At 38.1% G+C, this 25,720-nt stretch overlaps 1 protein-coding gene across 6 annotated transcripts in view; it reads right to left on the bottom strand.

Annotated features, from left to right (window-relative positions):
* LOC124167291 (ankyrin repeat and death domain-containing protein 1A-like) overlaps window positions 1–25,720 on the bottom strand; it is a 461,220-nt gene that overhangs the window by 267,579 nt on the left and 167,921 nt on the right. For all 6 annotated transcript variants that reach the window (XM_046545218.1, XM_046545219.1, XM_046545220.1 and 3 more), the window contains exon 3: window positions 6,139–6,242. In XM_046545218.1, coding sequence (XP_046401174.1) covers window positions 6,139–6,242 — 104 coding nt within the window. The remainder of the gene's footprint in view (window positions 1–6,138; window positions 6,243–25,720) is intronic.

Genomic DNA, 25,720 nt, shown 5'->3' with positions numbered 1-25,720 from the left:
GTTGACTTGATTCGAAAATACACCATAATTTTAACATAATCTTACTTGCTTCCTTCTAATACATTGCTTGCAGCCATATCTACCATAGTAGGGGTTGAGTGATCCATCCACCAAACAGTATTCTCCAGCGCTTACAACTTGGAAAATCTAGTTCAAAACCTCAAACTAAGGTTGAACTTTATATAGCCTATTCTTGCCATCATTCTTCCCATTATAATGATTATCTGCCAGATGCAGAAACCTTAAAATTTCTTCAAACCTGTTCCTTTGCATTGACTGAGAAAGTATTTCGATGGTGTAGTCTGTAGATGTCCTCCGATAAAGCCATCAACTAAGTAAGTAGATGGTGACCTGAGAGAAGCAATATTCCAAACAATTTATAAATCTCTTCGATTTGTACGTACGAATGTACTAACATTTTTAACAATTGTTCACAAAACTTGTTTTGCATTTTTGTGCTGATAGCGTTGATGATCGAGCTATTTCAGATTTGTTTCACCTCTGCTCCATCACTAAGGTACGTCTTCTCTTCTCAGCGGTAAATGGGAGCCCTTATGCTGTTTTCTTGACTTATACAGCAAGCGGTGTGCAACAAAAGTAACAAAAAAGTATTTACAGAAGAGACGGTTGAAAAGTCTTTAAAGCGCAGATTCCTCCTTATGTCAGGTATATCTTTCGGAGACTCGAATTTGAATACAAAGTACAGAGTTTTTGGTGATGGAGCGTAGTACAAAGTTTCTTTATCAATGTTCACCGAAGTTGCTTATTTTATACACTGATTTCAGGCTTGCAAATTCGATATTATTGCCAGGGGAAAGTTGAACGAGAAACAAAGTAATCAATCCATTCCACCGTCGGCGATACAGAATACAAGTAATGCCATGACAGTGGCAGATACATATGAGGGGCGAAGGGGGAGCGCGCCCCCTCTTACGTGGCCGCCCGCATTGCCTAACAGGACAGAACTACAATTGTAACTCTTTCATATCATAAGATGGCATTGCCATGTATATATAATAATTATATAAATAAATTCACAGGTAAGGAAAGAAAGGGATAGGAACATGGAATAGAAAAAGGACAAGGACAACGGTGCTGTGGTAGGTGGAAAAAAGCCAGAAATCAGAGGGTAAAAATGCGGCCTGACTGGGACTCGAACCCAGAACCTCCTGGTTGCCGGCCAGGTGCTCTACCAGTTGCGCTACCAGGACGCTTAGATTTACCATGATTTCGGCGGGGGTTTATACACAGGAAACTCCCTTTGCTTTGGCCCACAAGAGTAACCAATAGATGGCACTGGGGCAGCTCACCACTCACCAACGGAAGGAATGGACGAGGACACAAGGATGAAAGGAAAGGTACACACTCACACGATAGCAGGAAAGAGACAGGAACATATAATGTATATAATAATAATAATGCCTTGTTTATAATCATTTTAAATAAAACTTTCCTAAACTTTGCACGTGACTTGATTATTTTTCATTACGATAGAAGTAAAGATAGCTCAAGATATCTTTTGTGCCCTCCTTGACTTCTTTTCTGTATCCGCTTCTGTGCCAGGATAGGCAACTTGATATTGCGAGTATTTGCATTTCCAGTAATCCAATACTGACTCATTTTCTGCTTCCAATGAAGGTACTTTATCACGATTCAAATGAGGATGCACAACAATTCTGAGAAAATTCTTGTTTTTGCTGTATTTACCTAATTGTTCAATATTATACTTCATGAAATGGCAGGAATGTAAAACTGTCTTCGATCTATCACATAATTAGGTTTATAAAATTATTACTTATTCATCTAATCGATAAATAGAATGAAACATACCTATAAGTCATAACTTGAATTTTTAGTGCCACAAGTGCCCAGACGTATCTTTAGATACGTCAAAACTTTACTGATTAGTTTTGTGACGAGCTTGAAAGAAAAATGAATCTCTTTAAAAACATAATATTCCTTATACATTTAAAATAAAACATGTAAAAACTGGATTCAGATAACTCAATGGTTCATGTGAAAATTTAATTTTCACATGACCATTGCGGAGCGATTTCTGAGTAGTTCATGACCAGCCATGTGTAAGTAAGCATAACAATGGCAAATGTTGGCTTAAATAATCTAAATTACCTGTATACAATTTGAAGACTTTATTCTGTCATATTACGTAAAGAAATCGCATTAACAACAAACCATGGAGTATTTAGGAATTTTTAAAGTGTGACGTATCTAAAGATACGTGTGGGCATTAATGGGTTAAGATGTATACAAATCCAATATGATCTCTTATAACGTCCTATAATTTCTTTATTACGGTTATTTTATTAATTTTTTAAGTTTTATTCTCAAACCACCGAATACAGCCCATATTTGCCATTTTACATCGGGGTATTCAACAAATGTTAACAAGTAAACGTACACGAACAACCATGCCGTGGACAAGGGAAACCTACCCAGGCGGGAATCGAACCCGAGACCTCTTGTTTGGCAGGCGAGGACGTTACCCTGCCGCCACTGAGGCCTGCCAAAATTTTTTTCTTTAAATTAAATCATTTTCAATAAATGGATGAAAATTTCAACGCTAACATATGCAATTTACTTACCTTTATGAACTTAGCAATGAAAGACCTATTTTCCTCCCAGGTGGGTTTTCTAAAATTTCCTAATTATTCTATTTGCCTATTATTATTAAGTTTGGGGATTCATTGTTGCTCACGTATACATATGGCAGCATTACAACCAACGTTACTCCTTTCGCGCAATTCCAAGTATCGTGTAATACAGGTTAGGACGGGTTCTAGGTTTCAAGGATTAGCCCTGGGTATCCTGTACTCTCAGGACTTGTGCAAGTAAATTGTGGTACCAGGCTTAGCAGTCACTAACCAAAATTTGGTTTAATTCGAAATTAAACATTACTTTCCCTTATCCTCTCCCAAATTGTCATCGTTAGGGATTTAAGTACTCCTAACACGGCACAAAGTTTCGTTTGATGCTCTTACATATAAAAACACTGTGACTACCTCTATGCACATCCAAAAAGCCAAGGAAGTGTACCATTTTGTGTGAATTATAAGCCTGGATACGGATTTGGAAAAAGCTAAATAATCGGCAGAGCATGTTCTTTGTGATTTTGCTAAATCAAACCATGTAGGCGTCCCTTTCATGTTGGACACCGTTAGAGCTTTATAGCCTTTGCGTTGGTGTCATGAAATAATCCTAATAATACCGACTTTTGGTTATTATTATAATGCCGGCGGATCCCTCAGCATACTTAAAATTTAATGCTACGTGTTTCAATTCACGTTTCCGTGTTTCTTTGGGAGTTAAAAAAATATGACAAAAAATATATTTTTGAGGTAACTATTTCACGAAAAGTATTATTTTAGATGAGCCCTTAGCAAGCCTATGAAGTTTTTCTGGAAGAATAATCTTATGGTCTCATTTATTAATGCGAATTGATCATTTCGGCCATAATTAATATATGTACAGTTCTCTCCAAACTGTATGAATTAAATGTATAAATTAAGCACCGATTCCTTTGATTTCGTGGATGCAGTCCACATAGCATGCTTCGTGTTCTGATGGATTTGGGAAAATATAACGTGATTAATCGCTCAAATCCGTGACATGTCCTAAAACATTCGCTCGGCGGTGGCACTCCAGTGACACCTCATCGTATTCAATTAGCTAATTGGCGGGGGGAACGTATCACTCCAACCAGCTGAATCAATTTAATTAATGGAATACCTTTCATCACTTTGCGGGTAGAGGATTTATGCTCGCTCACTGGCTTTTCCCTGCCCGAAATCACGTCACTTATTCACTGCACCGAATTACAGACCTCGCAGTGGCGGTCAAATCACTAGAGTGTGTGCTATATCTCACGAACTATCGGGTGTTTCGATATGAATAGTGGGTTTTCAACGCTTTCTAATATTTATCGCACTAAAATTACACCTGTAAAACATACATCAAACGACAGATCAATTCAAACAATTTCACATTAAAGTCTAAAAGTGAAAAATGGGAATCCCATTCGTCTTAGGGCTATAAATACGTTATAAAAACTATTTGCAAGTTCTTTCCAAACGTTTATAAGTGTATTTCGAGTAATTATCGCAACAGCTGCTTCAATCCTGTTTCTTAATTTGGGCAGGTCAGCTGGTTGTGGAGGCGCGGATGTTATTATCACCTGGGCGATAACAACCGAACTTCATACTGAACGTGCGTTGCAGATTAATTACAGATTCCGTCCTAGCAAGCTGTAAAACAGGAAAATCTTTCAGATCTGTAGCCGCCATCTTTGCAACTAGCGCTTCCTAACTGATGGCGACGGAAGCTTAGGTCGCACATGCGCATTGCTGCAAAAACATAACTACTTGAGTTGCTTTTACATTTGATCTCGAATATAATGATATTAAAATCAGATTTCAAAATCGCCAATCGCGGCGCCACCAGCCTCCTATATCCACTCTTAGCAAAGAGATACACTGTGCCAATATGTAAATGAGCCAATAAAACACGTAAATCACAAATTGAACGCATGAGAGACGATTTGTCAGCTAAAAAAGACCACTTCAACTACAAATCACACTGAACGATATTGGAGCCTGCGCGCTAGGCTTGGATTGCTTGAACAATTGAGAATGGATATCTTTAAGAGCGACACGGATAACATAATATTAGAGCCTCACTATATTTCCAGGTCCGACAGAAGCGATGAATTAAGAGAGATGTTTTGCCGAACGGATATATATGGGAATTCGTTTTTCCCCCGAACCATAAACGACTTTAATAAATGCTAGCTGTAATTTCCTAAAAGAACTTAATTTTTATTTGTAAACGGCTGGTGTCCTAACACCCCCTGGCATGCGGCTTAGGGTTTTTTATAGATGTAGGTATCTGCTTAATGGCACCGCCGAATAAAATGCGCGCGAAACGGCAAAATATATGACGCTTAGCCGCCATATTGTCCGGACTCCTACGTAACATTTATAGTTGTAAGTTAAGTGTAATAAATATTATGTAGCGTAAAAACACCCAGCATTATAATTATTGTTATTAAATTACTCCACCTTTTAACGTGGGTTTACATGGATTTTCTAACGAGTTGGCTCCGCCCAGATTGGACCTCTCGCTTCAGGACATAATAAGGCCTGTTCCCTTTCATTCTATCCATAAATCCATTCCTATCCTTATTTTTCTCTTCCTTCCTATCTTTCATTTACCCAACATTATACTCTAACACTGTTTTCAACATCCCTACCCCATTAAGAAGACACTCCATTCAAGCCTACCGTCTCCTCAGCATCTCATCTAGAAGTTTCCCCACCTTGCCCACCATTTCCAGCACTTCATCGTTCTTCTTCATGTACTATGTCCACTTCAATTTCTCCATTCTCCTCCACACCCACATCTCGAAGGCTTCCAGTCCTTTTTCGTCCTTATCTCGCGAATTTTGTAGTACATAGCTTTTTTAGAGACGAGAATAGTGTATCGAAAGACCCAATATTAATATACGCACCTTATTTTTTTTAAGTTCTTAAGAAGGAAATAAGGTCATGTACTTATTTTTATCACGTTTTTGTCACACGTTTGTGGTTTTAAATTCTAAAATCTTAACGGTCAGTGTTACGGCCCTCTTCATTATGTTATTTTAGTCGATATAGAAAATCATACTTCATTTATCCATCACCTAATATTATCCACCTTTGGCACAATTTGGTTTCAATCGCATTTTCATGGCTGGATGTAATATTTCTCGTCGAATGTGTTGCTCCGCATTGTATATGAGTGGTTGAGAAGCCAAGGGGTACAAGTGATTTATTTTTTCTACAAAGAGTTAGGTGCAGAATGTAGCTATAGAAAACAAACGAGATCAATTAGATATTTAGTAGAGCATTTGATTTTCCCCTCAATGTCAGCTCAGAGCATGTACTCACTCGTATCTCTTGGCAACCAAGTTTTTGTCTATTTCTTATAATAATCAACTGTACCTAACTCTGTCGAAAAAAAATCACTTGCGCCCCTTAACTTCTTACCCCCTTATACATTATGACTAACTGTGAGCTAATGGAGATAGTTTCGTTGGCATGCTGGATTTTAAAAATGTTATAATAGCCATGCACAAATACTTACATTGTTGCGTGAATTAGCGTCGTGTGGCTCCTTGAGGATCCTCTGGACTGCTTCGGGGTCATTTTTGATCACAGCTTCGTGCAGGAGAAGGTCGTTCTTCAGGACTGTGGAAGAAATGCATGAACATTATTTTAAAATATCTGAAGAAATCCGAATTTTGACTAAATTCGTACAACTATTTTACCGCGAAGTCAACGTTCTTCTCGTAATTCTTTCGATAAGAAATGGGGCTTCAAATGAATGTGGGCAATTTTCGCTTTTGATAATTGCTACATTTAAACTCATAAATGGATACTATTGTCATTTAAATTATTTTAATGTTTCCATCGAATGTAGGTGCATGAGGCGCAGATTTATTACTTGCAAATTTTATAACTATTTTTCCCTATTCATGAAAACTGAGTGTGTAACTTTTTAAATGATCAAAATCTTTGAAATCCCTCCAAATGGAAGAAAAATAAAGTTTTTATTAAGATAGTGTAACATTTTTGTCAATAAGACTATTCATGAAACCACTGCATGAGGATGAAGTTGTCAATTTTCAGAAGAAATCGTGGGTGGTCGTTTTTTGGTATATTAGTTCAACTTTGACCTCAAATATATTGTTAACGTGAAGGCACGGGAGAGAAGAAATCTGGAAAGTTATGCACAACTTATATGAGAATATGTAGACGAAGTTTCAACTTCCTTGCTCAAAAAAATCGTTTTTGAGTTTTTTTTGCCAGCTTTTTTCGATCTTAACCCACTGTGCGTCGTTTTGGAAAATGAATTGTCTTCCATTTTTAAGCAGGAGAAATTAAAATAGTTTTATATTCTATTCCACTTTTTCCTACCCATCTCGAGAAAATTATCCCCTTTTTAACGGATCCTTTTTCCCTACATTGTGGTATCGCAGTCTGTAAGTGAAGTAATTTTTATCCACTTTTTGATGTCTGTGCTATGTATATTTAGGAACCCGGAGAAAATTATGAGCTGTTAGATATTTTTGGATTTAACCCATGCTTCCGACCATTTATATCATCTGAGGTAGATTTTTCTTGGTGCCATCGCCTTAGAGTTATGAAATGAAAGATTACTTAAGAAAAGAAAGACATACTTAATATTTAATTTAACGTGATCTAGGCCGGAAGCTGTCCTTTGTATGAATTGAAAGAATAGCGGATGTATTTATTCTATTGTGTTGTAATAGTAGTCATTGCGATGGACAGATGTTTAGTTGTAGATATTTTTCAAGTAAGATTTTCAGTCGATGTTTACCGTAATTACCTAATATTACTTATAATAACCGCTGCAACTACGGAGTTATTCTAAAAGGAGTCGGTGGCAAAAATCCCTATGAAATTATAGTGAAATTTAAACCTTTTTATTTCCCGTAATATCCGTCATGGTGGAGAATAAAATCCTATTGGTATTATGAAATTTGATCTGTGTGTCGCGGTGGACAGTGGCTGAAAACAGGCTCAGCCATTTTGTTATATATCTATGGTTAACGATGAAACAAAATATTTAAAATCCCTCCAAATGGAAGAAAAAGATAATAATGGTCGGTGGCGTATCCAGGAGATTCGTTCGAGGGGGGGGGGTCCAAAGCCAAGAGGGAATTTTTTTTAAAAGCAGGGTACTAAGTAATGGGTGTTAAACTTATTTTAACAGTTTTCATAATCGAAAAAACTTCATTTGTTAAAGAAACATTTTGGAAATTCATATTTCAGTATTTTGTTTTCTTTTATGAAGGAAAATGATAACGTTTTTATATTTCGGGGTGGGGGGGTCCGGACCCCCCCTGGCTACGCCACCGGTCCCGGTAAGTCAAAGACCCATGGATCGATTCCCGGCAAAGTAGAAGATGACACCATAATTACTGATAATATTGTGCGAAACATTGGGTCTGATATTAACATCGTTTTGAGTCTCTGATAATTCAAAAAAATGTGGATGTGTCATTATGGAAAATTCTAAAACCGAGGATGTTGGTCGATACTTTGAGGAAAACGATGCATGTGTGTAATAGAAATGAATACTCTTTTCACGTATGGAATGAATATTTATAGTCGACATGCTTCAGTGTAGTACAGCACCATTAGAACTTCCTTGGACATACTCATCCAAATGATTGCGAACTTCAGTGAAACATCCCCTGTGGATTCGATGAGTAAAATTTATGCATGGAAATAGAAAAAACTATTTTATTCCGTCAGTGATATTCTAGATAATTCTCTCCCTTTCCCCATCCGGTTTGAGTTGGCCAAAATTCACCCATTTTTAAGCCGGCGGTCTGTTCACAGAATCCACAGCATTGTTTTTCCCTCGGAATGACAAATTCATTCTAGTTCGTGGTTTTGAAAAATATTGCCTTCGGATGAAATATGCCCATAAATCCACGGTCGGTAAATCTCGGGCTAGCAGATCCCATTTCCGAGAAAGGTGTTGGGAGTGTTGGAACAAACCAATCCGTCAATCTTTGTCTCGATACATGGGTTGAGAGTTATTCATATTTGATTCACTGCGTTAATACCGGAACGAATGATCTGTTGTAGTCAACGCTTCACAAACTGCATCCCTTACGCTATATTCCACCAAAACTTTTGACTTGAATATTTGTGTATTCGCAAAGGTTAATTTAAATAAGAAACAATGAATTCTTACTTTCACATACCTAATTAAAAAATGCATGTGTAAACAGTAGCCAAAATAGCGGAATAAGTGCTCCCCTTGAGAAAAAAAAACCTGTGCTGAGGTTGGAAACATCCGAAAAAAAGCACACTTGGCTATGTAATATGAAACGAGGACAGAAATATAGTATTAAATGGAAAAAGAGCAAATGCACAAAGTGTCTATCTCTCAGCTTAATTAAACGAGAGCTTTGAGTGGGTATCTACAATACGGTTGCGTAATCTCACCCATTTTGAGAGTTTCAGGCAAGTATTACCTGTCGCACATTCTTGTCCAACCTTAATTATTCAATGTCCTTAAAAATCCAGAGAATTTAATAAAATGTCCGAAAGGCTGTATACCCAGGAAAAACGCTATTCATGATAACTGCAAAGTGCACAAAAAATGTTTGCGCTGTCATAACTCAGTAACCAAGGAGTTGTAACCCCATGCTTGTTTATAAAAATTGTTTAATATTTTTGTCTCCCCCACCACCGTCTGAAGTATTGCAGATTCCACCTAAAACATCCTGTATAATACCGCTAGGCAGCAGATACCCTTGCAAGTAGCACTTAGATACCTCCACTGCACTGCAGCCTATGTTTACTCAAGCAGGGCGTGAAACACTTGGACCGGAGAATGGAATACTTCCTCGGGTGGTATTTTAGAAGGCAGAGAAAAACAGCGCGATTCGTAAGAAACTGCTACGAGCGAAGAGAGAGTCGTTGCACAGTATTATGAACACTTTGATTTAGACTAAGAACCGCTAAAGACTTCATGCTAAGATTGCTCGAGCAATTAACAACAGATATCTTTCAGAGCGGCATAGTGAAAATCGTATAAGAACCGATCTATATTTTCAGGTCCTTCGGGAACATCAAAATACTAAAGATATCGATTCCTCCAATGCACAAACGCTCAAAAATCGCCCACAGAATCAAATCCACTCATCTAGTAGCCCTTGTAGTACTAGATGAGCGGTTTGATTCGGTGGGCGATTGTTGAGCGTTTATGTAGTGGAGTTATCGAGTTATTCCGAAGCTAAATAATTTTTTGATTGCGTAGAGTTTTTGCACTCCTGGGGTAATCTTTGAACAGGAGAAGTCAAAGATTTGAGTTCTTTTTACGGCTAAGGCGACAATTGAACGAGGTAATATAGCTTAAAATAAAACCTTTTGTACTAAATCATGTCCTAGAGACATAAATCTATCTATGTAATACCTATAGGGGCTGAAAATAATAGTGATGAACCTATATGTTATGTAGTGATAAGGGTTGCACCCTAAGAATTCAAAATGTTGTGCTTCATTTCAGTTTTCTAAATGTTTCTGAGGATGTAATTTGAGTGAGTATTTTTGCTCACATTAAGGCCGGTAGAAAATACGCGTCTCCTCCGAGAGTTTTAATAATTACCACAGAGAAATTTCAGTGTCCAAATTTTTTTTATCGAGAGAGAATGGCAACCTCTTAAAAGCAAACAGTAATTAAAGCAAGAAGCTAATTTAATCCGGTCTCGAGGGACAATTTTTTTATTGCCATGGTACATTACTTGAAAGAATGACAAAAATCGTACAAAAAAATTTTGTTTTTTTTTAAGAATCAAACTTTTATTTTTTGTTTCAGCGATTTGCGGAGCGCGGGGGAATTAATTATTTCCCTTTAACGGGTGAATGGCCTCGGTGAAAGGAAATTCGAAATTTTCTTTTTTTTCATCCCGAGAAGAAATTTTCTCTCTTGCCTTGAAGAAAGGGATTTGGATGTCCCACTCCTTTTAGCGGGAGCATAATCTCAACGCTCCTCCCTCGTTCCGTAGATTATCGTATTTTTTTTTTCAATGGCTCTCCTTCCTTCGCTTCCTCCCTCGCGTCTTTCTTATGAAAACTGAAACTTATGCGGGGACTGCTAGAAAGAATATCCAGTGGATAAAGGATGGAGGGGATACGGATGAAAAATAACTAAATGTAACTCCCACGCGGATGAGGGGCGCGGCAAAAGAGGGTCGCATGCTGTGGACGAGAGAAATTCAGGTACGAGGGCCGTTAATTTTTCAACCTCTGATCGCTCTGCACAAACACCATGCTAGCGGCAGGCGGGTATTGCGCGGACAGGACATTGCAATACATTTTGCAATGAAATAATTGTTAATCAATCACTGAGTCTTCTGTTCATGACCCATCGAAGGTTGAAAAAAACTGCCCTCGTATTTAGGAATATTTGTTGTTCACTGTTCAAGCTATTTCTGGCCTTAAGTTGTTACCTTAAGGTTATTAGCAATCTCATAAGCTACACTACCTCAAGTGATTCTCCCGCCGAGTGTGCACTGCGGAGCGACAACAAGAAAATTCGCTTGATGCCTTCAGCATAGACATGTTTTTACCATTATGCCGATAAAAGAGATATTTTTTAAATATTCACAATGGCTAGAGTGTGAAAGAGTATGAAGCATCACGCCCATTCGCATGCCAAACAAAAGAGGACATAGTCGAACTTCTGGAAGTGTTCTCATCCATGACAGCTCCCGTCATATCTGTGCTGATGCAGCCCAACTGCTCCTGGAGCAATTTCAGTTGGATATATTCGATCACCCGCCTTGTAATGCCGACCCAGTGCCGTGTGACTTCCATCTTTACGCTAAGAAGAAGTTGCTAGGCGGTAAGCGTTTTCAAACGGACGGTGAGCATCAGGAGAAAGGCAAAATTCATTGGAAGTCATTGGCGGCAACATTCCATGAAGAAGGCGTAGTAAACCTTGTCCCCAGGCGCGATAAATTACACAATCGCCGTGGTCATTTTGTCGAAAGAACACCATTAGAGTGATCAATATTTTGCAATGAAATAATTGTTAATCAATCACTAGGTCTTCCGTTCATGACCCATCGGAGGTTGAAAAAAATTGCCCTCCTATTTACGAATATATGTTGATTAAGTTTCTTGGAGAATAGGTCTTGAAGTGTTTTAAATGCAAATTATTAGTGTCAAAATTATATTGTCTTATTTTAATTTAATTTACAACTGAATTATTTTTAAAATTTGATCGTTGTCAAAAATGTTGCAACAAATATTTTATGCTCTTTGTGTATCAAAATAATGAACTCATATTAATTCATTAGACCTGTTTAAGGTGTGTGAATATACCTAAACGTTGGCAGAAATTTCATATGAAATTTTTCAAGACACTTACAGGTACTTATCAGCTGAAGCATTCAAGAAGGCTGAAAATAGATGACATTATCTTTAAAAGTTTAATCAAGGTAGATGATTTAATCATTTAGTCGTTAATTAATTAAAAATAAGAGGTTAGAATTTTGACACAAATAATTTGCCTTTAAAAACACTTCAGGACCTCTGCTCCAAGACACTGAATTAACTTATATTCGTAAATTTTATCTTTTTTATTGTTTGTTGCAACAGTGTTTGTTTTTGTAAAAAACATTGCTGTTGTTGCAAACTTTTAATGCTTTTTATGTATCAAAATTATGTACTCATATTTATCCACAGACCTGATGAAGGTGTGCAAATAGACCGAAAATTTGGCTAAATATTTGCATGTAAAATTATTTAAGACCCGTACTCCAAGAGACTGAATCAGCATTTAACATAGAGGTTAAGAGAAAGAAAAAACTCAACGTACGAATACTGCATATAGGTATGTAATCGGCCCGAGAGAGTACCACCTTATTCGCTCGATAAATCTCATTACATAATGAGGCTTTCCTTGCCGTATTTTCTGGAGATATCATTTTACGCAAAATCATAGTTGATTCAGGCGGTGCTTGTTCAAAAATACGAAAAATGCTGACTTATGCTAAAACATGATGATTTTGTGCCAGAAAACTGATAAAACGTTAATAATTTTGCATCTTAATTATTTTATATTACATACTATATTTTTGTTATTTCACCATTCGCATGTTTACACAGTTTATTCTGGCAGTGCTTGTCTAAACATGCGAAAAATCATGATTTATGCTAGAGTGTGCATGTTTTTGTGTAAAAAAGGTGATTACACGTTATTGAAATATTGAGAAGCACTAGGAAATAAAGCGTATGCTTTTAACAGGCCTATTTCTGGAGTTATTTGCGAATAATTACGGTAATTGCGATCAAATAATTATAGTTTCATGGGCTGGCGCTGCGGTCAGCTGAATAACTGGAGAAAATTTAACTTTAAAGCATTTATCGAAGGATTAAATTATCTGAATTGAATAAAACTTTTCAAAATAATTTTACTTCTTCTTTGCTTTCTTGTATGCTGCAGCTGATTATTTCCTGCAAGGATTTCGCATGTTAAGAACCTCGAGGACCTTGCCGGCAGGGCACCCACCCTATAAGGCTGGGTTCCGCGATTCCATCTGAGGCATTCATCATTTGATTAAGCTCCATGTTTTCAGGGAAGAGATAGTTTCCCTCTTCCATTCCAACGGTGTTTTGTACGTGACACCATCACGTGGACTACATCTCGTCTGGCTCCTGACCTTCGACCTATATGGTATGGGTAATTGAGAATTACTCCCGCCAGTACTGCTCTAGGGGTCGTAGGAACGCGCAAGCCTTTCCTCCGTGACATGTTTGTATTCCAAGAAGAAGGCATATAAATATAGGATGTCGTAATATAGGGCTACGGGGAGCTTTTTAGAAGAGTCTGCTGTGAGAGAAAAGATTCAGAAGTGATTATTACGAGTTTTCGTTGACCTTGTATGCTTACATAAACGTTGATAATTTAAGTTGATAACTAAATTAAGATAATTTAACTGTTATCTGTAAATATCTCTGAATCACATTTCATAATTGGATATCAGATTCTTCGAGGTCTATTTTTATTCTGTATCTGATTTCAGAGCGTGTTGACGCAAATAAGGCATTGTGGTACCAAATGGAAATGAACCGCTCCATATCGTAGCGGTAAATTCGTTTGATGGACGTGATGGAGTCTTCAGAAAATATGAAAACTTAAGGCGATCCTTAATTTGGGTTCTGTTTCGTGGAGATTTGTCCCGAATGAGGTGATGTCACTAATATTCGCTGCTCCTATAATAACCGGAATTTAATGCGTTTCCTCATTGACTAGAATATTCGTATTTACTGATGGTATTCTCGTTCTCACTTCCATTGCTATGCCCTGTTACCCTATGCGTTATTTGTTGCCGATTCACAGTTTTTTTGTGACATGGCATCATAGTCACTAGTCAGTAGCACATAAAATCATGAGCGGCCAGTCTAGAGCGTGTTGCGGTGGAAGTTAATTAAACTTAGGTATTACGTTAAACCACTTGTCTGAAAATATATTTGAGGTGTGGCTGATTGAATTTTATTAATAGTAAAATAGCTTTAGATTTTCCGAAATGCGTTTTCCATTCATTATGCGAATGGTAGCTTCATTGGTGAAATGCCATGCAAACTAGGGTTCTGAAATTCATACAACCACATCTGCTTAAGGCTTGGCTTACGTAAAAACATCTAAAAATGTTACATTCAGGACAAATTCGTTCAAAAATCAATAATAGCATTTGTAGTGTTTTATATTTGCATCAGGAAACTGAATATGTATTAAAATATACATCCTCCAGTGCTTTATGGTAAAAATGCTTTCTTTCGCCTTTGGCATGCATTAATGTGCATATTTTTAAGCATTCAATCGATAAAATTGTTGTCAAATACGAAAATCTAAATGGAATTTGTATATTTCCTCGGAGTTCAGTTATATTTATTTCTTTTCAATGAATGTCCCGTTGGGAACTCATTAAGAATCCAATGAATTTCGTAAACTCATTTGGATATTAAATAATAATGCGTGATAATTATTCAGTTTTGAATATATGTTACCCTCGTTGTTATTAGTGACGATAATGGCATAAATATTTATAAAATATATGTGTTGAGAGCATATTAATAAAATATTTGCCCAGGCAAAATAAAACACCTCTTGATGCTTTATAATCAAAATAAATTAAGAAAAGTATAGATTTAAGGATTGGAAAACCTCAATGCTTCATCGCTTCTAAAATTTCTTTATGTTTTTAATTAATTCAGGAATCATCTAAAACGGTTTTCACTCAACCAATTTTTGATCCGTTTTAACTATTCTGTCCCATTCATGTGGTCATTGATATTGAAGACTGGCAATTTTTAAATTGACCATTGTCGAACAGAAATAGTTTTAATGTAGGTGTACGTGGAGTTTCATCCTTATCCGAATTTAAGACCATGTGCGAATATGAATAATTTGAGGAGATATTGATAAGAATGCGCAAATAAGTAACATGTGGAGATTTTTAGTACTGAATAAATACTATTAAACTATTGGTTCCATCTCATTCAATATGACGCGTATACAAAAATACTTTTTGTATTCCTGAAAGAACCTGGGGATAAATTATTGTGGCTTTAAGATGAGTAAGCTTTTAGTTTACTGGAAGCTGTGCTGATTTCCGCCACTAAATACTTCTATTTTTCTCGTAGTGCGTTACTAACGGTAAGGTCAAGTATTATATAAGCATTTCTTTGTTGTCGGATGAAGAGTTTTCTTACTTTTACTGATATGTTCAGGGCGTGGTTTCACAGTATTTCTTTCATAAGACTGGAAGGCTTTACTATTATGTCAAAAATGGAGGAGTGGAAGAGTAGATCGTATATTTATTGCTAAGCTCAAAGAAAATTTTAGGCACTACAAAACCTCCAGATATTAGTTTTCTTTATGTACAATGAAAATAAAAAATTCTTACTTGAGCTAGTGAGGGAAGAAGCTTGGCAAATGAATATCTTTACTTACATTGAGAGGGGTCAAAAATGATCCAGAAGGTGTTATGTCAATATGTTATTTGAATATCGGGGGTAGTTAAAAATTACATGCTTGCGCCTTAAAAAATTATTTATATCCATTACCATGTTCTTCTAACAGATATTTTATTCTGGAAATAAATAGTTTTTGGATTTTTGCATAACTAAATATTACGCAATAAATAGGAAATGAGTTTTAAACGTGACTTACAAATTTCAAGCATCGAGGTGAGTTTCTGCTTATGCTAATATCAAATGGAAAATAAAATTCATTACTAAATATGTATTGAATTTCGTTTGTTTTCTTTACCTTATTTCTTTACCCAACTCTGTTTAGAAAAACTTATATCTGTATCCTTTGACTTCTCACCCACTTATGTTACATTTTGCAACACAAGAGTTCTCCTTATGACTCAAAAATTTGCCTCCAATCCAGAGTCAATAGTAAATGCCGGTTTATAGAAATAAATTAGCGATAATTTTTCCCCGACTCATACGAGAGGCTATCGAAATAGCGAAAACATCCACATTCAACAGAGAGGACAGCTATTCGTCCTCAAACACCTGGAAGAGACTCTTACCCAAACGAACCAATCGGAACGCACCTAGCCCAAACCAAGGCCTATATAAGGAGGGCAAAAACCTGCATCAAACACTTCGAATCTGTAGACGCCAGCTGCAACGCCGGCGAAACTGTCGTCATGAAGATGAAACGACGCGGAGGTCAATCCGAAAACCTTGCTACGCATTGTGAATAGTATATTTATTAATTTTTTGTTCAGCGATGCAAAATTTGATCCTCTCAAATAAATTTCGGAAGGTAGCCTCGAGTGGTAGGAATCAGATGGAGGAATTGAGACTGCTCGGTATTTGGCGTTCGCCGTAGCTGTGAGCATCTTTTGGCTCGACTTGATATCGGCGTGGTAGTCCGATGATCCTCTTATTCGCATGAGTGCTGCTGCCAAAGTCTGCAAGTGGCGGAGAGTAAGTCGAGAACGAGTTGGTCCGTTGAAGGACGCGGAACTTGATTCGGAGAAGGCGGTCTCAAACCGAGATAATTTTCGCCCGCGTAGGCTGGGAAGGTAGGTCAACGTGGAAAGTATTGATCCGAGAATAAAGGAACGGCTGAAAGAGGTCCGTTGGGTTTCCTCTTTCATTAAGGTCTAGAGACTGTGTAGAACTCGACCAGCTAGAGTACTTGTAAAGGGTTTTCTTAGAGTATGACTTTGATGCTGGTTTGGTAAATACTCAGCGTATGGCTAAAATGGAATGGTAATATACCGTAAAAAAGTTTTCAATCACTACCGGCTCCTATGCCTCACATTGTGAGGCATGATGGCTTGTTCAAAACAATCGTAGAAGGACAGAGGGAAGGTAAGAAGGGCAAGGGACGGTCCCGAATGAGTTGCATAAGAGTGAGAATATAGGAAAGGTTATAAAGGATGTAAAAGAGAAGAAATACTATGAAAAGGCTAGAGGATAGGTGAGCGAAATGGAGAGCTGAGTCAAACTATCTTAGGATTTTCACTAATGATGGTGATCGGCTTCTGTTGTTTATGTCAAGCCTGTCGCATGAGCAGTAATGAAATGTTACATTAATTGCCATGAATACCTTTGGCTTTCTAAGCCACGGCGCAGAATACCACGCTATCTAGGTTCCTTGATCCCTACGCTATGTATTCCCTACGCTATTCTGTGCAATCAGGGATTGTCATTTGGAGCCGGATCGAATTTCCTTTTAGTTTGTTGCGATATTAATCTTGTAGAATGTTCACGGCTATAATTATTAGAATTTTATTCAATAATTGAAATGGTATCAAAGCACTACGGAAATTTGGAGGAAAGATTTAACGACGGTTGATAATGGTGAAAGGAAATTTTTTGAAGTTTTTTTTGTGGTAGGTGGTTTTCTTTTCAGCAAACCACCCGAATCGTTGACCTGATGAGTGACCAGTGAATATTTGATCCTTCAAACCCCATAAATATTTTAAAATTTTTATCACGTTAGAGTAAGCCTGATATATATTTGGTGTTTAATTAAATATCGGAATCAGCTTTAAATAATACTTGTTTTTATACAAAACTAATATATTCCCTTCCTTATCTTAGAATTATGACCTTTACAATTTATGGAGATGATTGGAGAAATGAGTAGATATTTTGTATATTTGAACAATCCAGTCAGTTTTAAAACCACTGTTTTCTTCATTCACAAATAGTTACGCCTTCCTTCCTGTGACTTTAATTTTTTAGAAATAGTTAATTGATAAATTTTTGAATGAAGGAAACCCTTTCTCTCATTCTTTTGGCTCCTACAACCTGGATACAACTACTTTAAGAAATAAAACTCCGCGTTGAAAGAGGAAGGTAATGGAGGCGGATAGAATAAGCCGAGCGCTCTTGGATATAAATCTTCGTTTCTTCCGGAAGCGCTAGGGGTAATAAAAAAAAACTCTCAGGAGCAGTAGGAGAAGGCCGGAGGATTAAGAGATAAGCAAGCAGGGAAGAAAGTAAGCAAGCACACGAGGCCCGGGATGGTTACGAGGATTGAAAAAGAAAAGTAAAGATGAACGCCGGAAAAAAATACCTTCAAATCTCATGGAGGAAATGTTATTTTCCCTCCCAGAGGTCAAAGGGCTTAGAGAGATCCAGTACCCAATCTGTAGATTTTCACCCGCGGGAAAATTTGCTCGTCTCAGGAGCGGAATTGTTTCCTGTTTCAGGTCCATTTAACCTCGAGTAGGATTCGGTTTCTCTTCGTGTCCGAGAAAAAAACATCTCAGCGAAAATGTGTCGATTGAATTCTATTAACGATTTATCCTTGATTTGAGATAGGTTGAAAGATATTTTGGTATTATGGGATTGATTTGAGTCGATAATGATTGGATTTGAAGTGGAGGTGATGGGGCAGGGGATCATCAGGTCATCTCTTGTTTGATCGGTGAAGATTGGGCGGAAAAAATAATCTTCCAGTAGGGTTTTATCTATAAGGATGGTCTATGCATGAAATCAGCCTGAAATAGACTTGAATAGTGAAGCTAGTCTTCAATATGATGCAGTTTATCGAAAATAGTCGAAAATTTAAAGTTTAGGTAGTTGAAAGTAAAGTTTGTTATTTTTCCTAACTAAAAAAGGAATTTTACCAGACTAAGGCCTCAACAAATCAGTGCATAGGGTTAAATAATTCGCGGAAAAATATTTCCACTGATCTAAGACGTTTATAGAAGTATTTGTTACTACTGTACGCCTTCCATCTCTCTTATCAAAGTTAATTGCCCGCCAAAACAGTATTCGAATAGGGTAGTTTCCTTCATCTAAGAAAACGGAAGGCATTGACCCACCATTAGTATATTCATAATATACAAATTATTTGGTTTTAGAAATCCCAGTTTAGACGAATGTCAATGGTCAATTTTAAACTCATTTGTAAAAGGCCAGATTGGCGGTCATGCGATGCCACTCCACATGACGTCACATGGACCTATTTTCTGTACGAGTAGATAGGAGTTTAACATCGTCTGAGATTACCAATACATGCCTGAGGCACAGAACTCAGGGAAACATTTCACCTGTTAAAATTGCCTGTGGCCGGAAAGTTTCCTTCGTTTGATAGGTTATTGATAATCCTTATTTAAGACAAGCGCTACCTGCTAGCAGGGTACTCTACGCTACCGCCATACTCGACAGCAAACAGCCTGCATCGTAGCGGCGTTCATGGCCTCACACAACAGCAGCCAGACGTCACACGGGCTTTTCCCAGCTTTCGTACTTAGCCGTCGCGTTTTCGCATGATTGAAAATTTTATTCAAGCACGCGAAATATATAATTTTAAATATTATAAATATTAAAAATTTTTATTAAAAAAAATTCCATCGAAACTTTTCATTAAATCGGGGGAAATAGATATTGCCATTTAAAAATCTCTAAGCGTAAAATACCTACTCCAGGAGCAATTCAATTCGATTTAGGCAATAAAAAAATATGAAACCACCCTATTGAGTTTATTAGATCTCTAGCTTACTTTATACCTTTACTGATGGTTGATTTTCTTAAAGGTAAGTTGTTTTTCATGCTTAGATGTGCTCTTCCACGATTCTGGGCTAAAGTTAACAAAACCTTAAAAAACACAGAAAATACTGACTGTGACACTGTGAACACTACACATTTCACGCTGATTCGAATTCGACCTGCGATAATTATTCCCTATTTTTGACCGTATTTTCCGTTAATACCTTCTTTAGAAGTCCACATCGAAATCAAGTTACTTCAGTTTCTCGTTAAGTGCTCCCGAACGGAAAAATTATCGTTAAATCATTTCCATAAACCGGCCTTTACTATCGACCCTGGATCGGAGACAAATTTTTGAGTCATAAGGAGAACTGATGTGCTGCAAAATGTAATATAAATGGGTGAGAAGTCAAGGGATACTGATGCAAGTTTTTCTAAACAGAATTGGGTACAGAAATCAGGTAAATAAAACAAACGAGATTCAATAGATATTTAGTTATGAATTTTATTTTCCATTTGATGTCAGCATGAAGCAGAAACTCACTCGTGTCCCTTGGCTACCGCGTTTCTGTGTATTTCATCTATCAATTTCTGTACCTCACTCTATTTAAAAGATAAATCACTTATATCTATTGGCTTCTCACCCACTCATATAAGGTAGAGTTCATGACTTTCACGTGTGACGTTCGTCTTAACTGTTCCGTATTTTTCGGAATTTTCCATGCTTTTAAGTGCAAGAAAAAGCCATGACTTACTCAGGAGATTTTGGCAGCCATTCACAAATATTCGAAGTTTGTTTCCGTTCTTCACGACTCCCTTCCATGAAACCCAAAAATAATTCCCTTGTTACATCAATAAATTAGAGATGACTCAACCGCGTCGATATTCTGATGCTCATTGATAATGAATATTAGGAAATATCAGTATTTTCCCCACGATGTCACGATTTTTTAAATGCTTATAAAAAGCGGATGTGGAAAAAAGTGGAGAAATGTCGCAGTGACATCCCGAAACCTTTCTCTCACGCGGAAAAGTGCAAGACGAATAAAACATATGTATTATTCCTAAGGATCGCATTCGTTGTTGCATATCCATCACGAAGACTACATACGAGTTGTGTTCAGAAAATAACGGGAACTTAATTTTTTTAAATTCTCGCGAGTTTGGAGATTCCGATTGTTAATAGACTCATTATATTGGAATATATGCCGTATATATTCTGCCTGGTGTTTTTTTCTTATTTGATGGCATTAAGTAACATTTTCTATTAAAATTCGATTGTAGAAAACATGTTGGTATCCATGCCTCTGAAGTATGATAAAATTTTTAGCTGTATTCATTGTTTTCTTTGTCTGGGGCACTGCCAGTGTGGCAGTCGCTTATGTTTGGCCTGTTTTTTATGAGCTTTACGATTTTTGGCCCACACTTCATTGCTTTTTCGTGAATGTTTGGCCAAAAATAATACTGTAACGACGCCCCCACCTCCACATTCGCCAGAAATGGCTCCATGTGACTTTTTCCTATTTACAAAAATAATGAGAACATTTAAAAGCCGTCGTTTTACCAGCATAGATGATATTAAAAGTTAATCACTGAAAGAGCTATAGACTATCCCGAAGATCTAGTGTGAGAAGTGTTTCAAGGATTGGAAGGAGCCGTGGCACAAGTGCATAGCGTAGGATTACATTGAAGGGGACAATAATAATGTAGACGAATAAATAAATATTTTATTTAAAAAAACTTAATTTCCCGTTATTTTCTGAACATACCCTATACTATAAGCTCGCGCCTGATGCGAAACCAACTGAAAAATGCGGGAAAAATTAATGGATCGAGAGTGAGAGAGCTTCTAAATGAAACCGCACAATGAAAAGAATTTCCTTTTCGCGTTGCAAAGTGCAAGGCGGCTTGAGGAGGTCGATATTTTTATCCGTCCTCAAGGCGAGGGCAGGTGAGAGATGCTTGGATGTGTGCAAGCGAAGGAGAGGAGGTTGAGGAGGAAAAGAGAAAAGCGGGACGTTGGAGCGAGGTTTGCTCGGATGTGAAAGGATGAGAATTGTCAGGTCCAATCTCAGGAATGGATGCGAGTGGTTTCGGGGCGAGAAGAAAGGGGAAGAATAAAAAAAAAGTGAGGGAGACCCCGCGAGTAAGACACCGTCTGAGGCAGCCGAGTGACGTGTCGGCGTCGCGTTGTGCTTAGCGGAGGATGGGAAAAGATAGAACCCGAAGGGTTGCTATCCGCCTTTGCGATGGTCCGTTTCACACCACTTTCGGGCCCTATTTGATTGAAGCTTTCACGGTTCAAGGCGATGAGTTAGACATGCGAGTGTTTCCCGCGAAACAGAACTACCAACCCTCAACTCTCAACCCTCCTTTCCACCCCACCTTCCACCCCCAATTTATCAATTGTTTGCGAGTGTGCATTTTTGTATTTATACTGGTATGGTTAATTTCTATGTTTAGTTTTGATAATGCTGCAGTGCAGCGAAACATGTCGACTGTAGTTTAATAAATTTTTATGTGGAAAGTGCAAAGTGTTTCACTTCAAGTCTCAAAAAGAACTACGTTCTGTCCAGCCCATCGAAAAAAAACACGATTGCAAGGGAGATGTCGGCCTAAAGTCGGATTCTAGTAAGGCCTCACTTAGAATAGTATGCTGCTAGCGTATTGGAACCCTTATGAAGTAGGATTGATAGCTAAAATCAGTCGAGTTTTAGCGCAGGGCGGCCAGATTCGTGATGGGTCGTTACGATAAAAAGTGCAGCGTTTTCCAGTATGTTACACGAGTTAAGATGGGAATCTTTACAGGAGCGTAGATCGAAGTATATGCTAAATTTAGTTAGTAAATTCGGAGAAGATGTTTTCCCCAACGACGAGAAACATATCCTACGTTTACCGTTGCATTATGGTAGACATGATCATGAGAAGAAAATAAGAGAAATTGACTGTAAAACAGAGAGATTTAAAATGTCATTCTTCCCTCGTTCTATTAAGGGTAGCAACGGTGTCTCTATTATTAGAATTAATGGCGTCACTCGCTAGGACGACTCATTGCATGCTTTTGTTTTCTCCCATAGTTCTAACCTCTCATGGATTTCCTATTGGACTTACTAACCACTGCTAAGTTTTGTCTTTGCATGTATATGCACGTATATTTTGCTAATATGCATTATATTTCTATGACCGTGCGGTGTGCATGTGGCGGTCCTCTTGCATGCTATTCTCTTCCTGATGTTCTTACTGCTATATCCGTTTTCCTCTAATGTGGTGCCTAAAAAGTTGAATTAGTACATGTCTTAAAACTGATATATGTATCGAACATTAAAGGTAAGCCGGGCTAGAGTGTTGCGTCTTCCCCAGTACCTAGCTCGATTCGCAGATCATCCAATGGAAGTGAGTGGTACCTTAGGGTGTCCCTTGAGCGGTGTCTGTGATCACTTTGGCACCGTCCTCGCTTCTTCCCCCTGACATTTGCGTCTCTCTCCTTTCGCGATGCGTCCCCGCAGCATCTCCGAGAGTCAACAGCCGACGGTGCGGCGTCGTTACAAAGAGAAAGAGAGTTAATCTCCCGGGAGGCTAAGGAAGACCCACTGCACGGAGCAAACACATTCAGCGGCCCCAACTCGCGGCAGTGCTCGTGACGGGATATTCGCTCGGCGGCGTGATCAAGTTATTTCCCTGCTGACGAGCTCATCATCACGCTTGGGTTAGATAGTTATCTCCCGTATGCTCCCAAGTGACCGCGCCCAGTGCAAATCTCCAGGGTATTAAAATCTCGGAGCTGTGCACGGGGCTCGTGAGCAACTTTTTCCCCTAAATTTGGGATCAGCAGTATCCGAGATTGATGAAATAGTTGCTGAGCAATCCACATATGCAGTGTGTCCCAAAACGAATGACCAGATTTTAAGTAAGATTATTTATTAGGAAGAAGGGCTTAACATCAACAAATTGTATGCTAAATTACCTCCATTTGCTGCGCGGACGACATCTAGCAGATAGCTAAATTCATCCCAAACTGAGCGCAAGGTGTTTTCTGTCACTTAAGCTACAGCAGCTGATATTCTTGTCTTTAGTTCATCAATGTCACGAGGTAAGGGAGGAACGTAAACACGCTGTTTAACATATCCCAAGAGGAAAAAATCGTATGGTGTTATGTAAGGGGTGCTGCGCTGAAATTTCACGGATTTTATAGGGTCTCAAATTCCCAGCTGTTTTGGCTGTCTGCTGAGTGTTTCTTGACTTCTTGTAGTTTCAGGCGTTTAACATTCTCGGTGTGAGGCTCTACGGCTTGATTAAGTGGGGGAGGGAATGTGGGAAGGGATAAGGGCAATTTTGGGGACTTTGTGTTTAGCGTATGCTGATGGGGTATAATCCCAAAGAGTTTTCAGCAGTTCATTCTGCGTGGCTGCGGAGGATTTTTCAAACCGGGGAAGGTATGATTTTAAGACGGAGAGGAGAGGAGTTGTTTTCAGATCTTTCCTGATGTTTTTGTTTGACACGAACCAAGGTGCCCCAACAATTTTCCTTACGATGACGTTTTCGGTTGATTGGATGCGTTTTAGAAGCGTCGCAGCAGCATGGAGCCAGGCCGGGGATGCGTGAGACAGGTATGTAAGGGGACCTAGGAGGCCAATGAGTATTAAATTTGTAGAGCGTCCGTCTGCCTGCGTAGAAGGTAAAAGTCATGGCACCCTGCCTCGAAGTCGCAATGGCGAGGGAAGAGAGGGGCCAGAAGTGAATTCGTGAATTGGAGTCGAGGTGGTCCTCTCGCATTGAATGCGAAAATAAAATGCAATCTGCCGACGGAAGAATTTTACAAAAAGAGACAACAAGAATCTGCAGGTACAAGCTACTTCGGTGACAGATAGGATAGGGAAAGGCTTATGAAGTATTTCAATGGAAGTGCAAAGGAGTCGATATGTGGAGGAATAGAGTTCAACAGAGAAGCAATACGGCAGAAAAACCAACGCTTAGTGAGTGAAAGTCTAGGAATGGGCAAGTGTGAGAACGGGTGGGTCGGATTGAAACTTTAAAATTGACTAAAGGGAGCAATTCAAGGCAATCGGTGGTGGAATTGCGAATCTTATAAATAAGTTTTAAATCTCCTCTGAGCCTATGCGTAGTGAGATTATGGATGGAGAGGGAGGAGAGAATAGCATTAATGGACATGTAACGTAAATGCGGTAATCTATTTTTAACTATTTTAGCTAAGAATTTGCTGACACAGTCCATCTCGTCCACAATTCGTCGTGGATGTTACAGATTGGACATTTAAGTTACGTACTCAAAATATCCATTGTGTAATGACAACATGCTTTGGATATATCAGCTCTTTTTACAAGGGCGGATCCAGGATTTTTCTGGGGAGGGGCACAAGGGCCTGAAAGGCAAATGGGGGCAAAAGGCTCTTATTTGAGGTTATAAACAACACACAACAATTAATGTACGAAATATCCTCTTTGTTTTAATACGAAATTCATTAATGTGAATTTAAATGATTGAGGCACTGAAATGCACAAAACAAAACGAACGTAATGATAACCGTATTACAAACCCTTTCAATTTTTTAATATTATATTTAAATCTTGTCTGGGGGGGCACGTGCCTCCGTACCCCCCCCCCTAAATCCGCCTATGCTTATTTAGATATCCGATGTATATCATCTGCTACTTCCCAAGTAGCAGAAAATGTTGCACATGTATCCAAAAAAGCTTAAAAATATCCAAAAGCCGTTACATCCAACATGTATAATTCAATGGCAGTTTAGCAGTAACATCCATACAAAGATATCCAGGTAATATTCATATAACATATTCGAGTAACACACGCGCTAGCATTTACTTATAAGTACTTACGCATGCATTAGTAAATTTATTACAATTATTAACAATTAATTCATGATCATGATTATTTTTAATGTATTAAATTATGTAGTAAGAGTGTTTGCTGCTGGGGCCTACGAGACGAGGTTTTTATTTTACGGATGTCCATGAGATTGTGCTATAAATCTGTGTGAATGTTAAAAATGGACATTCTATGGATATCTTTAAGTGATAGTCTCGGATATTCTCTGAATAACCATACAAGGTTATACTGATATGCTGGATATCTTATGGATATTAAAGTAGTCATTTTGAAATATTAAA

Source organism: Ischnura elegans, chromosome 10 (assembly GCF_921293095.1).
Source record: "Ischnura elegans chromosome 10, ioIscEleg1.1, whole genome shotgun sequence".
Classification (NCBI taxonomy): domain Eukaryota; kingdom Metazoa; phylum Arthropoda; class Insecta; order Odonata; family Coenagrionidae; genus Ischnura; species Ischnura elegans.
Note: the sequence above shows the minus strand (reverse complement) of the source record. Positions and strands in the feature narration are given on the sequence as shown.